The 16,616-nt window shown below is 39.4% G+C and overlaps 1 protein-coding gene across 11 annotated transcripts in view; it reads right to left on the reverse strand.

Moving 5' to 3' along the window:
- LOC133225990 (uncharacterized oxidoreductase ZK1290.5-like) overlaps positions 1-16,616 on the reverse strand; it is a 447,194-nt gene that overhangs the window by 412,998 nt on the left and 17,580 nt on the right. For 10 of the 11 annotated variants that reach the window (XR_009729343.1, XR_009729342.1, XM_061379026.1 and 7 more), the window contains exons 3-4: positions 10,680-10,781; positions 1,253-1,344 (exon numbers count right to left, since the gene is read on the reverse strand). Coding sequence is in view for 9 of the 11 variants with exons in the window: in XM_061379026.1 (XP_061235010.1) it covers positions 1,253-1,344; positions 10,680-10,781 (194 nt within the window). In the remaining 2 variants the exon portion in view is untranslated. The remainder of the gene's footprint in view (positions 1-1,252; positions 1,345-10,679; positions 10,782-16,616) is intronic. The other variant, XM_061379030.1, reaches the window with a different exon arrangement.

Raw genomic sequence — 16,616 nt, forward strand, 5'->3', positions numbered from 1 at the left:
AATTGGACACCAAAAGGCTTTCTCATTCAATACACAGGAACAAGTTATGTCAGACTCTGTGAGGCTTTGAAGATGTCTAATTCTGAAAAGGAGATCCAACTGAACCTTGGCAAACTCATCAATTCTTAAACAGTCACAGAAATCATACAATCCCAGACTGGTTTGGGTTGGAAAGGACCTTAAAGCTCATCCAGTTCCAACCTCTGCCATGGGCAGGGACACCTCACACTGATGAAGAATCCCTCCCCAGCATTCTTGTGGCCCCCTTCAGACTCTGGAAGCTGCTCTGAGGTCATCAACCTGTTCATTTCAATGGCTTCTTTTAAATAATTAACTATTTTATATGGGTTTACATTAACTTATCAGTACTCGTAATTGTCTTTTTGTAACTGTTAGTGGACAGCAAGCATCAGAGATACTAGGTTCCAACAGCCTCTGAGCAAGTTTTTTGTGGCTGTTGATGTCATTCCCGATAAACAGCTGCCAGAAATCCTCACCATGTGTACAAGGGGCAAAAGTAGCCATTCCAGTTCCCAGTTCCGGGTTAGCATTAACTATGCTTTCACTAGCAGGAGGTGCTAGGAAAGGGAGCATGAACTTCCAGCACAGCTGTGGACAGAAAACTGAAGGGAAGAGTTAGCAGTATCCTTGAAGTCTGTTGGTACGGAGGTAGCATTTTTTATCTGCCTAGGGCAGCAAAAACATTTACCAGGGCTCTTGCAGTACCTCAGTGAGGAGTTCACTGAATTTAAAATCTTGATCTTGAAATATGACTATGAAATAAGGGGAAAGAAGGGGAAACAGCACCCTAGCATGGATATGTAATCACCTGAGGCTTTCCCTGCTGTTTAGAGGAATTATAGAAAGTATTTGAACACAGGCTCTCCAAAACTTTGTTCACTTTGGAGATGCTAAGTGTTCAGTGTCCCTTGAATTGCGTTTCTAAACTGTTTTATCATCAAAAACTGGCACACAGACCATTTGTTTGTGCCTTAAAACCAACCACATCCAAGTAGCCGGGGAGAAACTGGGGAAAAGAAAGGAAGAAGGACTTCCCCCTCCTGCCCCTCCTTCCGGTCATGTTCCTAAATGGTTTTCAATATGCATATAGAAAAGAAAGCGAAGAAATTGTATGACTAAGACTAGTTTCTGTGTAGTCTTTCAGGCATAGGCATGGGGGTGGGATGATTAACCAAAAAAGCCAAAACAAAACCCCAAAACGCAAATACTTGACGTATATTTAACCACTCACCTGATTAACATGTGGAGTAATCACACAGTCTTCCTTTAGTTGCTCAAGATGACTGATAAGAAAGTTGCTTACACCAATTGATCTACACAAACCTATTGAGAAACAGAACAATAAAAAGGTTTTGGGACAATCCTAACTAGTTGGGAGCACGAGCTGAAAAAACATCACTTTCAAGAGACAAAATGACTGTATACATCATGTCTGTACTGCAAAACACTGCAAAGAAATTCAGACTGCCACCACCGAAATGTAGTTTGACAGTGTTATCTGAAAGCATGGTTCCCTCACAGTCATACTAGGAAATTATTCTGTAATCTAAACATACTGGGAACTCCCCAGTGTATAAAAACTCCAGGCTAAATTCTGGGAAAGGCTAGTGTAGTGTAAGCAGAGAACAATTGGACTCCACCAGAATGAAAAGAAGGAAATGGTGTTCTGAGCGACCTGCCAAAACTAAAGTGGAACATTTGCTGAAGACTAATAAGGTGTGAGCAATACAACCCAAGGACATGCAGCCCAAATAAACCATGTAGCACTGCTTTTATTTCTATTAGATCATTGTGAGATGCCACGTAAATTGAAGTTTTTATACTGAGTTTGAGTGAGAAGTATCAAACAAGATCAAAAAAGCTTAAAAATGCAGCTAGGTTCCTCAGCTCCTCTTGACATGCAAATAAAGTTGAAAAGCACATAGGCGATAGGAAGGTTATTTTTTTACAATAAGCCATAAGTGTGCACACATGTGTATAAATCAAGTACTGACAGTCCTGAAATCGGATGTCTCCCTTCAAACCTCAGATACAAGAAAGCAAAACTCCCAGGACTGGCCTGCCACCACACCTCAACCTTGACTCAGCTTTGGGAGTTTGATCCTTCTTTGTGCTAAACACTCGAGTAGGGAAATCAACTGTGGTCAGGCTAGCGGGGGTCTTCTTAGGCTGTGGATGCTGTGGACAATGAGTCAGACTCATTTCTTCAGTATATGAACTCTGTCTTGATTGATGTGTATTTCAATGCGTAACTGCAAATGGAAAGTCTGTCTCACTGTTAATCCAGTAGTTGTGCCAGCCAATTCAATATGATGTATATGCATATGCTCATCTATATACATGCACACAAATATCTATAGCAAAAAAACAAAGGAATTAAGCCAAAGGTTATAATGTTGGTTTTTTTTCAGAGAGGAAAAAAAAAAAAGCCCCATTGGGCAGTTTCAGCCATTTGATGTCAGAGGAATGATTTCTGGACTGAAACTGCCCTCATTCCACAGTTAGAATCACCACTTTCCTGAGGTCAGTTGGGAACTCTGTGGAGCTGCCTCGATTTGAGTCCATAAATAGTCCATAATAAAAAGGACTTATTAATGCAACTGAGACACATGAATACATTAAAGGGAAGAACCTCAACTGAAACAAAAGCTAAGGAAAATGTTGGAGTAAAATGCACTAACCATGTACTCATTCCTACAATACATATGGTTTATGCATTAAAAAAAAATAATTCCCAAGCAGACTATAAATTTGCATATAAAGAACTGAGCTATAAGATTAGAAAGTATCTTGAATTTCAGGTTAGACTTACCTGGACAAAACAAAGACATTAAATTCTTCCAGTCTTCCATGAAATTCTGGGAGGGAAGTTACAGTATATTGCTAAGTATTGACAGGAGGCTGAGAACACGGGGGCTGTTCAGCCTGGAGAAGAGAAGCTGCGTGGAGACCTCAGAGCAGCTTCCAGCATCTGAAGGGGGCTACAAGGATGCTGGAGAGGGACTCTGCATCAGGGACTGCAGTGATAGAACAAGGGGTGATGGGTTCAAACTGAAACAGGAAAGTTCAGGCTGGAGATAAGGCAGAAGCTCTTCCCTGTGAGGGTGCTGAGGCACTGGCACAGGGTGCCCAGAGAAGCTGTGGCTGTCCCATCCCTGGCAGTGTTTAAGGCCAGGTTGGACACAGGGGCTTGGAGTAACCTGCTCTAGTGTGAGATGTCCCTCCCATGGCAGGGGGCTGGAACTAGATGATCTTAAGGTCGTTTCCAACTCAAACCAGTCTAGGTTTCTATTAAAAAATAAATAAATCAAGCTTTGCACCAGAAAAGGCACTAACCACAGAAATACTGGCAATGTGACTGTGAGGTTGCTTTCACATATTTTAGAAACAGAAGCAGATAAGCTGCACAGCAGCAAAATCTGCACACACACTATCACTTTTCAACATGGTTTCTTTGGTAGAATACAAAAGGATAAAAAAATACATTAGCAACTCAAATGCTAGACAGCTTTCCCTTACAGAAACGATCATTGTTCAAGATGTAGAACATAATTAGGTTATAACCTGCACTACAGCGATTTGCATAATTTGTGTGTAATCTGCCAGAAGGAGCAAAACCTCAGCTTTTGCCTTCTACTTACAACCCCAGAGTGTCAACACTAATAAATCATTTATGCCAAAGAAGTCAGAAAAACACTTGCAGTTTTAACACAATGGTGAACCAAAATATTGTACTCCATTGTTGAAAGCTAAGCACTTACAAACCCCATGCTGTTACTGCCCTGGAAGAATAAAGCTTTTATTTCCTGCTGAAATAAAACAAAACTCAAATCACAGACATGAAATATAAAAGGGCTTATGAAACTTGTTCGTTTTCACAGAAAGTTTCCTTTTTTTTTTTCCCTTACAGTACACTCTAAGATGTTTTGCTTCTAGCATACTTCTCACAGGAGATTTGGAAGTCTCTTCCACAGTCACACTGCGTTCACTGATAAGAAGTTTTTCATTTGATTTCCCACCAAATTTCAGGTCAGTTATGTTTTGTATTAAAAGTCATCCAAGTAGCTCCTACTAAAATCAGTACTCTGGGCATTCCTTTGTTTAGAGTGATGTCACACAAAGAAAGCTGAGGGAATACATTTAAAACATTCCATTTTCATTAAATCCACATATTTCATTTTGTTCAAGTTAGAACTCTTCAATTTAACTCCACTGCTTTCTTTTTTAGTTATAGTATAACAGATGAAAGTTAGTGTTTTGACTTTGGTATTCAGTTACAATACAATACAATAAATATGAAAACAATTGCACAGCCTGACTGTATTTAAAAAATTTTACTTCAATGCATTCAATTCATGAATTCAAAACACTGGAATTTCCTGAAAAATAGAGCTGAAATTGCAATGAACAACAATGGATTCTACTTGAGAGAACTGCTTTCATTTGCTGGATGCTCTTCATGACTAAATCTGAGAAGTCTGCCTTAAAGCAAGAGATTATAGGGAATTATTCCCACATTTACATCTGATAGATTAATTCCTAAAAGTGACGAATTAGAAAATTATGGATAAGAAAATGAAGGTCTAGGTAGCTTCTGGTCTGACAGAAACCACTCAGGGGAGAGGGGAGATGCACACTGCCTTACATTGTCTCTCTTGTGGAGCTCTGACAGAGGCAGGGTCCTCAGAGTTTGCACAACACATCTCAAAACCAGCAGAATGCTCTTGAAAAGGAGGGAAGAACACCCCCACTTCCAATTTAATACCTGTGCAGTGTGCTTAAAAGCCCCATTTCATACAATTCAGGCACAAGCCATGCTGCGCTAGCAGGTGGTTTAAGTCTACAATTCTTTTTAACTTAACCAGTTTAACTAGTCCTGAAGTTCACGTTTTCTGAGCTAAGTTTGCAATGTGCTAGCTGCAAGTCTGGAGAAAGTACACTTAAAATATACATTTGTACTGTTTCATCTTAAAAGTCACAGAGCTTCAACCCAAGGAGAGAAAGCATCCTCCTTATCTTCTTGAGGAAATGAGTGGTTTGGCCCCTGTGAAGCAGATTTTGAGACAAAGATGTTGCAGTTCCCCAGTAGCTCCCAAAGCTTATTGAGGCTTTGTCTTCCTCCTTGCAACTCTGCCTTTGCATGCCTGGAGCAAAAGCTGGCAACGATGCTTGTGTTATGCATGCTAAAAACTGACTGACCACAATGGTGGAATGGAAATTTTCATCCAGATTTGACAAGCTATCATGAAGCTCTGCAAGACACATCTGAAAACATGTTGGCAGAAGAATGGTTGATTATAGTGTGTGTGTGGGGGGAAATAGCATCTTTTCTATTCTACACATAAAAATCTTGGCCTCTGCCACGATGGTAATTTCACCACACTGTATTATTCCCAGCTGCTGTGAAGCAACACATCATGCTAAGGGACTGGTTTGTAATACAGCTGTGTACTCAGCTTAAAGCATTTTTATGGCAAGCTGGAGAATGATTGGGCATTTTTCCTTTACTTAGAATAATATCAAATTGTGCAAGTTTGATGGGCACTGGCTGGTCTTGCAGAAACAAAAAAGCATAAATGTACTGTCTTGGCACCACAACATTGTTTTAGTACAATAGCGAGCCTTATCTTTCTCTAGCACTACTGTGGACTTTTATCAAACTTCTAAATACCCTCTGGAATATTAAATGGACAAAGTTCAGATCAAAAAGGGGTTCTTTTACAATGACAAAATTGGATACTGGGTTTGTGGAGCCCATTTTCCTCCCCCTCCCCAATGCTCTACATGAGTCAGAGCAAGGGAGAATTCCCACGTCCAGCGAACAGTGCCTATTCTGTGAGATCTTCTATTCAGGCCACAGAATAAAAACACAAATGGATCCACCTCTCACAAGAGGTCAACTGTAGTAACTGTGTCTTTATTCAAGGAGGTTATACAGGTTGGTAAAGTCCATATTCTCTGATACACTAAAATTGTCTCCATGGGTAAGCGGCATTACTCAGAGAAATTATAAAGATCTGATTTCCTCACAGCTTGCTAAATTAAAGCTATAGGCTGAGTGTGCCCCACACGCAGACTGCAAGCCAAAGCCTTGATAAAATAAAGCAGCTCTTAGACAGAACCAATAAGGAATTAAGTTCTAAAGCTATGAAATAACACTTGCTCCCTTGTCACAGACTGAAAAACATTGATACCAAAAGGTAAAGTGTCCTTACTAAGAGACACAGGAAGCCTGTGGCAAAACTGAAAACACACAAAACACAAAATACCATGCGTCTGTCCCCAAAGGATTTCTTTTTCTCCTATTCATTACCACAGTATAGGAGCTCATCTGCCCTAAAATTACTTTCCTGCTATCACAATTCCATGATCATTACTCCTGCTAGAGACCACCTATGAACCATGATGAACTGTGAGGACCACAAGAGAGGAGGCATGGTCTTCTGAACTAGGGTGCATTTTGACTTCTGTATCAGGGAGGATGATGACTCCCAACTGATAATGAGGAACAGCAACCTGCCTGATGTCAATAAGCGATACTGCTTTACAATAGCTGAGCAGCTAGGGCTTAAATTCAACATATACAAAACAGATAAATGATGCTTTTAGCCCAAATTATGTACATTATTTATTGAAACCAAGAGTCATTTGGGACAGGGACTTTCCTTTGAAATGTATTTCAACATTCCCTTCTTCCCAAGAGTTCTTGTGCTCATATCAGGACCTCTAGGCACTTCTGTGTGCTTACACAATCATTTGCTTTAAGTAAGCTAAGCAAAAAGATTTATCTACATTTTTGACAAAAAGGATTCAATTGCTAGTAGAAAAAGCACAAACAACACACTGTAATAAATCACAAAACAAAGAAGTCTGAGGGCTTACTTTTGCACTTAGAGTTACCTGTAAAGTCCTTAAAATTAAGAGAAAAAGAAAGAGCAAAACAACAAATGAGGTTAATACAAGCTTAGATCTGTTCCCCTTTTTATGTCTGCACCAAAATGACTTAGTGCATGGCAATTTCTTATTCTTAAATAAGACACTGAACATTATGAAGACTTCTTTATGATCGTTAACTTAGAGATGTGTAACATTTTTTTTCCTGCATGCATCTTAATCGCTGTCTGATCTGACCAACAGGGTGTGGTGCAACCAACATCCTCACCAACTGCAATACCTTCAGCCCATGAAAACATCTCTGAACTGTGTTTCTGCTCATAAGAGGCCCAAGAGACTACTACAGGCAATGTGAAAAAGAGACTTGTGTTGCTAGGAAAATTAGTTACTTGCTTTTACTTATTAAAACTTCATATGAACACACATTCACATAGGACATAGGCTGGACTTCTACCAGCCTAAAGCCTCAGAAGACATTTTGTGCAACTGTAACACTAATGTTTGTGTTAATCATTTGACAATATGAGCATAGATTTGAAGTATTTTTTCAGCAGAATAAAAGCAGAATGTGTCATCCAGAATGGATGTACTACAAATCTGTGCCACCTACTCAAAAGATGTATTTGGCTTCCTGAACCCTCACTCATACTTTTAAGAACTGACAGAAAAAGGAGGAAGAAAAGATGATGAGTGAACTGATCTATGCCCAAAGATGAAAAGGATAAGAATATTGTAAAGGTTGATTAGATTGCTTCTCTCATTTGGAATTAGGAAAACCATAACTTTTTTTCCAAGAACATGGTGACATAGCTTCAATTACTAGGCTAAAGAATTTCTGCTACCTTATGGGTCTGATCAAATCATACAAAAAGACTATTAAACTAACATATTAATAGAATAATTGTATTTATTTTGAAGAGCATTTTCTCTGTTTAACAACATCCTTAATGTGAAGACATTAAGGAATTTCTGACACAAGTATCACTGTTCCATGTAAGCATAAACTGCACTGCTTACACTAAAAAGATAAGCAAGATATTCTACCCTTTGTATAATAGTCCTGAGCCCCAGTGGGATCTGAACCCAGAACTACCACCATTTTGCCACTCTTGCCAACTGCAAGCAAAAATTGGCTGAAGGCCCTCATTCTTCCCAGCATTTTGAGATAGAAGGACAAGTAATCATGTGCATGTGTGTGTATGGAAAGCTTGCCGAGATGATGGGCTAGCCACAATGCCAAAATCAAGGTCATTTAAGATGCTGCATATGGAAAGGATCATTTTGCTAGGAACAGACCAATTACCAGGCGCATATATAATGACTATTCATGATGTCAAAGCAGCTTGCCACACTGCTTTCATCTGCCAGCACACAAATGCCTATACTGGAATGTTGCAGCTGTCAAGGGAATATATGACTCAATGTATGTATCTTGGAAGGGGTTCTGTAGGCAGTCTGGCCTCTGTCTTGAGGTATTGGAGGGGATAATTTCACAAAATGGTAACATATGAGACCACAAAACTTCCAACCATAGCCTTGATATTACAAGAATCCTAGTTGACTTCAGCTGTTACAAGAGAACGAACCAGTTATTATATACAAATGTCTCACTGACCAACATGAAGATTGTTTTTTCTCCCTCTTTTCCTCAGCACATCCAGAGTCTGTATCTCCTAATACAAAACTGTGAAGGTTAATGTTCTAAGGTACTTGATTCAACCAGACTAATACATTTTTCTTCCCCTGGAGATGATCTAACAGGTAATTTAGACAACCAGAGCTGGAAAACTTAGGCTCAGCTAAATTAATCAGAAACCTACAGAATGCTTACACTGAGAAAAAGACTGAGGGTAGCGACATGCAAACTGACAAAGTCACTGAAGAAATGCAATTGCAGGAAAAATAACTATAACCTGGGATGTCTGTAAGGTGGTGTCACGTATAGGAATAAAAAATAAAAGGAATTTTTTGTCTGCCTGTGAGGCCAGCAATAGTATCTCCAGTGTCACACTGGAAGAACACTGAATAGCTCAGCCTTTCTCATTAGGAAGATATATATAAAGTTGTGTAAGATGCAGAAGATCACAAACACACATGAAAAAGCAGAATAAAGGCGATAGAAGTAATAATAGGAGGTGAAAACACAATCTGTTTCCAGCAAATTAGAATCTAGACACAAATGACATGCACTAACTTAAATACTCATCATAAAACACATCTCAATGGCAGGATTAAGCACCTTGTCGAATAATCCGTTCTTGGAATTAGAAGTCACTGATGCTTTGAAATATGAGGTTGGTGTAGTGTTTCTTTAAAGACTGAATGTTGTAATCCCTTACACAGGCAGAAACACTTTTTGCAACTTCCCTTATGCTTAATATAAAAAGCAAGAATAACAGATGTATCAAAAAATCATTTACTTCTGTGTTTCCAGAGGCAGACCAAAAGGAACGGAAGGCTTGAAGCGTAGAGAACAGGTTTGTTTAGTGCTCTGATAAAACTGGCAGTGCCACACAACCTGTAATTGCCTTTGTACAACTCTCCTGCTATAATCACTGTTTCAGTAACTCTGGGTTCATGCATACACTACTTAAGCCAAGAAATCTTCTCCCTGCCTAGGGAAGGAAGTTATAAAGAGGGAGGTGCACTTTGTCCAAGCACTGCATCACAGGATCTTCTTTTACAAAGCTATTTCTAATACTAGTGCATAGTTCATGAGTAAATTCTCCTCTTAAATCTACATGATGAATTTTGATTGGGGCAGTCTATTCTTCTTATTGCTACAAACATAAACTGAAAATAATAAACTGAGAACATTGGGGCTGTTCAGCCTGGAGAAGAGAAGCTGTGTGGAGACCTCAGTGCAGTTTCCAGTGTCTGAAGGGGGCTACAAGGATGCTGGAGAGGGACTCTGCATCAGGGACTGTAGCAATAGGACAGGGGGTGATGGGTTCAAACTGAAACAGGGGAAGTTCAGGTTAGATCTACGGAAGAAGTTCTTCCCTGTGAGGGTGCTGAGGCCCTGGGACAGGGCGCCCAGAGAAGTGTTAAATGCTTCATCCCTGGCAGTGTTCAAGGCCAGGTATGAAAGAGCCTTGGGCAACATGGTTTAGTGTGAGGCGTCCCTGCCCATGGTGGGAGTTGGAACTGGATGACATTGAAGTCTTTTCCAACTCAAACCGTTCCATGATTCTATGACTCTATTTTATGAATTTTGCAGTGCACCAAAAATCAAACGGACCATTACCAGAACTTGAGAGAATACCTCCCTTCTTTCATTTCCTTTTTTCCCAAAAAAAGATAGTACTAAGAATACTCGGTTGAGTATTTATTTCTCTTATAGCCATTTTGTTTTGTTGACTTTTTCTAAAACACATATGTGTACCACAATATGCGGCAAACTGGAAAACAGCATCATACAGTTAAGAAAAAAAAATCTGAAGGAAGTAAAATTTAGCATGATTTATACTTAAAACAGAGCAGGCTGCTACAAAGTTGTTCTATGTTTCAGTGTTGTCTGTGCATTTCCTCAAGAAAGGGTGTACACCATCATGGGCAGAATTTAGCAATGCATTATTTACAAGCAATACAAACATATTCAACTTACCAAAAAGATCTACATAATTTGCACCCCCAACTCAACTGAAATACGAACCTCCAGTTCAAATTACATTAACATCTGTCACTATGAATTCCCCAATTCTATGAATTCCAAAATGTGCTGTGATTCCTTCTGCTAAAATAGGTTTTCACTATTATATTACCTTTCTCATAGAGCTCCTCCATTGCTCTCCAGGTTTCAGCTCGGACCTCTCGATTGCTTTTACCAGGAACTTGTGCATCAGGCCAGTGTATTAAATAAAGATCTAAAAAACAAACAGAACCAGACTACTCATCAGTGTCATAAAACTATAGCAAACCATGTGAAACAGCATTTTTCCTTCATAATGGCACCTAGCATATTAGCATCAAAATAGTTACATGTTACCACTCCATGATCATTACTTTATACATCCATTTATTTTTAATCAATGCAATCTACAACATCTCATTAACAACTAAAGATAGGAGAAGTTGCACATGTGCCACACATTTAGGTCACTGTAATCCAAATGTCATGGTCACATATTCAAGCTTTCAACACATAAGAAGCCCCATTTAAATCAAAGGGATTTTGGTCACTGGAATTAAGGCTGGAATACTGCTGAAGGGCCACAACTCCTGAAGTTTTATGTAGACAGGCTGGGAAAGTTGGTGCTGTTCCGCCTGGAGAGGAGAAGCTGCGTGGAGACATCAGAGCAGCTCCCAGTGCCTGAAGGGGGCTACAGGGATGCTGGAGAGGGACTCTTCATCAGGGTCTGTAGTGATAGGACAAGGGGTGATGGGTTCAAACTGAAACAGGGGAAGTTCAGGTTAGATCTAAGGCAGAAGCTCTTCCCTGTGAGGGTGCTGAGGTGCTGGCACTGGTGAATGCTCCTTCCCTGGCGGTGTTCAAGGCCAGGCTGGACAGAGCCTTGGGCAACATGGTTTAGTGTGAGGTATACCTGCCCATGGCGGGGGTTGGAACTGGATGATCTTAAGGTCATACAAGCAGGACCAGTCTGGGACCCTATGATTCTACAAAGATAAATCTGTTTGGCAGTTCTGTGGGTATTTTATACAAATTCAGTGGTGAGTTCTGGGTTTACTTTCTAAAGAATACTTCTGTTACAAATTTCTGTTGGAAATCTCAGCACATTTGTTCATGCACGGTTTTTTTTTTTTGCTAAATTTTGTTGCCAGCAGATATTAAGGGAAAAAGCTTGTGCTTTACTGCATTTTATGAAATAGTATCACAGTTTCAAACAGAAGCAGTATTTACTGCTGATGAACTTATCCAAGCAGCTATTGGAACTGGCTGTCTCCATGCAAGAAAAGACTACCCAAGCATTTCCAACATAAATTAAAAAGGAGACATGTACATCTATTGGAGTCAGAGTTCCAAAATTGATAGGATCTGTAACTCCTTTATAAATCTGCAGACAACCTTACTGAGAAACTTCAGAGCTACTTTGAACACAATTACATTACTTCCCAAATTGTAACTGCAGATATATGTAACAGGTAACTGCAGGCATCCCAGTCACAGAGTGCTGTTCTTTGCTGCATAGCTTAGTCTGACAGAAAACAGGAAAAGGAAATAAATGCATGACTGAGATGTACACCGTTGTCTGTCTTTGTGCTCTAGTATTCCTTTTTTGGCATTTCAGACACAGAGTTAAGAACTAAAAGCTATGCAGAGTTTTTTGTTCTCCGAATGCATCACACCATTCATTCACAGCCCCTCTTTGAGAAAACACAGATCCTCTGCCCTATTTTTCTTTTATTCACGTTTAAGGACTGCACTAATGCTAACAATACCACTGGGCTGCTATTGTAGCTTTCCACCCCTCTAAATAAAAATTCATGTCTGGTTTAGGAAGAAAAGGGAACATGAAATTCACTATAATACACCAGCTCCTGTTTGGATACCTCACTGTCATACTGTTTAAGAGAGTATTTTGCTTAGACTAAGAATTTAATTAGAACAGTACAGAGTTTTGTACAGTAACATACATTATAGGATGTATAAAAAAGAATCATTTTGGACGGTCACCAAAATCTGAGCTTTGCACTTTCTGATATCAATAACCCATTCAACTTTTAAACACAGCTGCTCACACAAGAATATATCACTGATCTGTAATGATCTGCAGCATCTGGATTTATGTCACATTAATAGAGAAAGTTGCTTATTGGTTGCCCTTATATACATAAAATCCTCTCCTAATTTAGCAAACAAGTAAAAAACCACAAGCAGACTTGTTCATCACTGAGCTGTGAATAATTACTTCTTCTTTAATTGCTCTGAAAAAAAAAGGTATTTATTAAGAATAAATACCAATATATGGCATAGGAATAAATACCACGTTCTGTGGCATTCAGCAAAAACTAATATTGGGATCTTGATTAAAGCATTTGGTAAGGTTATGTTAAAAATCTCAGGACTAGTGTAATTCTGCTGCCAAGAAAGTCTCTTCCAAAATTTCCACTGACTTACATTAGATGCAACCCCAAGAATTAGCATTAGGAATTGCTAACACCAAGCGTTGAATTTGATCCACAGTTATATATGTGCCATTGGCAGTACTTACTGCCAGAGACTGTCAGGTCTTAATTTAAACTTTTTTGCTTAGATAAAGCAAATGTCATATGTAAGTTATTAGTATATGATGCCTCACATAAAAATGGGAGAATTACATATCTTTAATTGCTGTTTGTTATGTTCTCCAAATCAGACTAATAACAACTGCTTTAACTATGCAAAACCACAGCACATAACACCAACAAAAAATAACCATTAACTTCAGTGGAATTTCACCAAAAGCTACTTTTCCAAAAGCCTGAGTATTCAGTTAGACATCACAGTATGAAAATGTTCACAGAAATAGCTACATCCTGAATTTCTACAAAGATGCTTTGTACTCAGCCCAAGAAACAGGAGCACTCTCAGAAGAATGACTTTTAAAAGATTTGATAACTAAAACATCTCTGGCCTTGGGTATTTAAAAACGTGCAGTACATCAGCCTTCCCTGTGTTAGTGCCTGGGACCTCCTCAGTGCGAACACAATGAGTTGTTGGCCCTTTATTTTAGGAAGGCCAAGTTATCAGGTTGTGATGTCCATATCATACTATGATGTTTATTTTAATTTATGCTTTTTGTTGAAGCGGTGTTCAAGGCCAGGCTGGACAGAGCCTTGGGTGGCATGGTTTACTGGGAAGTGTCCCTGCCCATGGCAGGGGGGTTTGGAACTAGATCTTAAGGTCCTTTCCAACCCTAACTATCCTATGATTCTATGAAATAAAATTACTCCCCCATTAGAAATCTACACCTTTAGGGCTAGAATAGCATCTTAAAAGTGCAGCCTTCCTGACTGCAAGAAGCGTTCACAAAAGATGTGGGGCAAAGGTACCTTATCTCAGAGATAAATGAGTAGAATGGTCTTTCCACCAGTCACGCACAAACCACCCCAGCCCAACTGCAAGTGGAAGGAATACAATGTATCTTGCAACAAGCAATGGAGCTGCCCTTCTACTGAAATCAACTAAGCAGTGCTAATTTTAAATTGGGATTTGCTTACTTCTATTGCATCTGGTAGAAACCTTTTCATAATACCTGTAGGCCAAGAAAAGCAGTAAGCACCTCATAAACCCAGGACTACAATTTCATTTTCATATTCACACCTACACCCACACTCTTGCTTAAAGTATTTCCCCTCGTGGGGGATGACAAGAACAGAAACACTCTTATTTGGATTTTGGAGGCAAGAAATTAGTTTGAAATTGTTTATCAAAATAGCTTCAGGTGCTAGTAATCAAGAAATGTGGAACTTGATCACTGGAGGTGTTTAAGAACAGGTTACATTTCTATGTGTTGGGAACGATGGGGTTGTGCCTTCTAGGTTGGATAGAGTAACCAATACTTTGAGACACCTTCCAACCATATATTTTGTAAAACAATCTCAACCCCAAAACCCCACAATGATTCAGTATCAGGATGTGCTTGAGAAAGAAGAAAAAAAATCTCCAAATATTCACAATCAAATTCTGTATTTACCAGCTTTTTAAATCACCCTTTATCATCAGGCTGTAGCGGTGCAGTGGTTAGTGAGGGCCTGAAATTCATTCAGATGTCAAAAACACTGCTGCAGGAAAACTAAAATTAACATGTGAACTGTTCACACACATTTAAAACAGTGCGGCTCACTGCTTCTCAGCTGCAGCGCCTACAATCAACACAGTTCTTAACTCAAAAGGACAGGGACATTTTACACATCTAAAAGCCAACAGCATGTTGTCATGGAACTAAGAGTGTGCAGTTCTGGTCCTAATAAAATTCCTAATACACTATTAAAAATAGAGGTAAAAATTCACTAGGACAAGCCTAGTTTTGAAGAACAAGCCCCAACTCATACCAAACCTACAAGCAAAAGTCTATTTTCCAATGTTTTGCACAGTTATCTCAATGCGGTGCTTGTGTTTTCCCTGCTTTTCTCAACTGTCACTGCATTTAGTATGTACATGATGATTTTTCTCACCTGTCCCACCTCTTTTAAATTCCACTGGAACAAGGATCGATGTGAAGCAACTTCCAGTGTGTTCTGAATTATACACAATCTGAACTGGGTGTATTAACATCATTCATGTGATTCACCTAGTACACTGAATATGCTGATAGAGCATTTGTCCAACTCCAGTTGAGGATTTGTGACAGGTCAGATTTGCCTGGATGTGACAGGCTCTGAAGAGTCAAAAGGAAAATCAAATTGTTTATGAATTCAGTAACCCACAAATCACATTCAAGAAGAAATTACTTCGGAGGTTTGATCCAAAACCCAAGGAATGTGTTCTGCTAGTGCCAAACCCTGAAGATTTGCTGCCATTTCATATTGGTTTACTGTGACTGCTGCTTGAGGACCACATTTAGAAATTGCAAGGAGCAGAATATCTGTTACAGCCACTGCCCACAGCTAATATAAATTTCCAGCTTCTCATGGATATATCATCTACTGACTCCAATAAAAATCCCAGAACAGTACTCTCCTAATCCATTTGCTCAAAAACTGTTTACGAAAAGGTTTCATAACAGTATTTTACATGGAACACTTCTCTTAAAAGGCTATGGCTGCTTCCAACAGTTCATCTGTCTCAACAACTGGCACTACGTATACTGCTAATGCTTGGATTTATCAATTCCTATGATTATTTCCTAAGTCTCTAACTCAGTTTGCATGGATGGACTGGGTAGCACATAACATTCCTCAAGAAAATTAACAGGACCTTTCCTGGAACAAATTGCTCAGATACACATTTAGCTGCCAGGCCTCCTACAACATTTTCTTTTTGCAGTCTTCTGAATGACAAACTTTCCCTCCAACATAAAGGTCCAGCATCCTAGAGCTATTATTTAGGAACTTTCCATTTTTATATGAACCATGTATCTTTAGGGAAATGCTGTAAACCTGCACATATTTGGTTAATATCATAGAATGAAATCAAGAAATTCTGATTCAGGTACATTTCACCTACCTATTTCACATTCCTATTTGACACAAAAACTGCCAGCTTTAACTAAGGAATTCACTTTCCTAAATGAGCTTGGGCACAAACTGCCCTGCATTACAGGATCTTTTCTTATCATGGATTTCATGTCCACTCTATGGTATAGACTACCCAGCAGAAGAGGGACACAAAGTGCAGGAGCAAATGAGAACAGAGCTAGGATATCTAAGCTTAATTCTACAACCTTGTAACATCTTCAAACCAATCCTCTGCATTATGGTTAACTTTTCTTATAGCTGTGATAAGCCTCAATTTCCCACAAAAAGCTCTTACGCTAAGCACTCTTTAAACACTTCAAAAGTTCATGTTCTAAGATACTGGCACTTTTTGCTTGAAAATCATTAAAACAGCAGCTTCCAGCTGAGTGCTTTCAGACAGAAGGTACAGGACATCCTAAAGCATGATGGGAAGAGTGGGGCTCATGGAAAAGGACCTGGGGGTGCTGACTGACGGAGCTGAACATGAGCAGCTTGTGTCCAGGCAGCCAGGAAGTCACCAGGATCCAGGCCTGTATCAGCACCAGTGTGGCAGCAGGGCCAGGGCACGGATTGTGCCCCTG

This window comes from Neopsephotus bourkii, unplaced genomic scaffold, assembly GCF_033783945.1.
Source record: "Neopsephotus bourkii isolate Nb327-2 ecotype Australia unplaced genomic scaffold, CSIRO-AGI_Nbou_v1 NB_1768, whole genome shotgun sequence".
NCBI classification, from domain to species: domain Eukaryota; kingdom Metazoa; phylum Chordata; class Aves; order Psittaciformes; family Psittacidae; genus Neopsephotus; species Neopsephotus bourkii.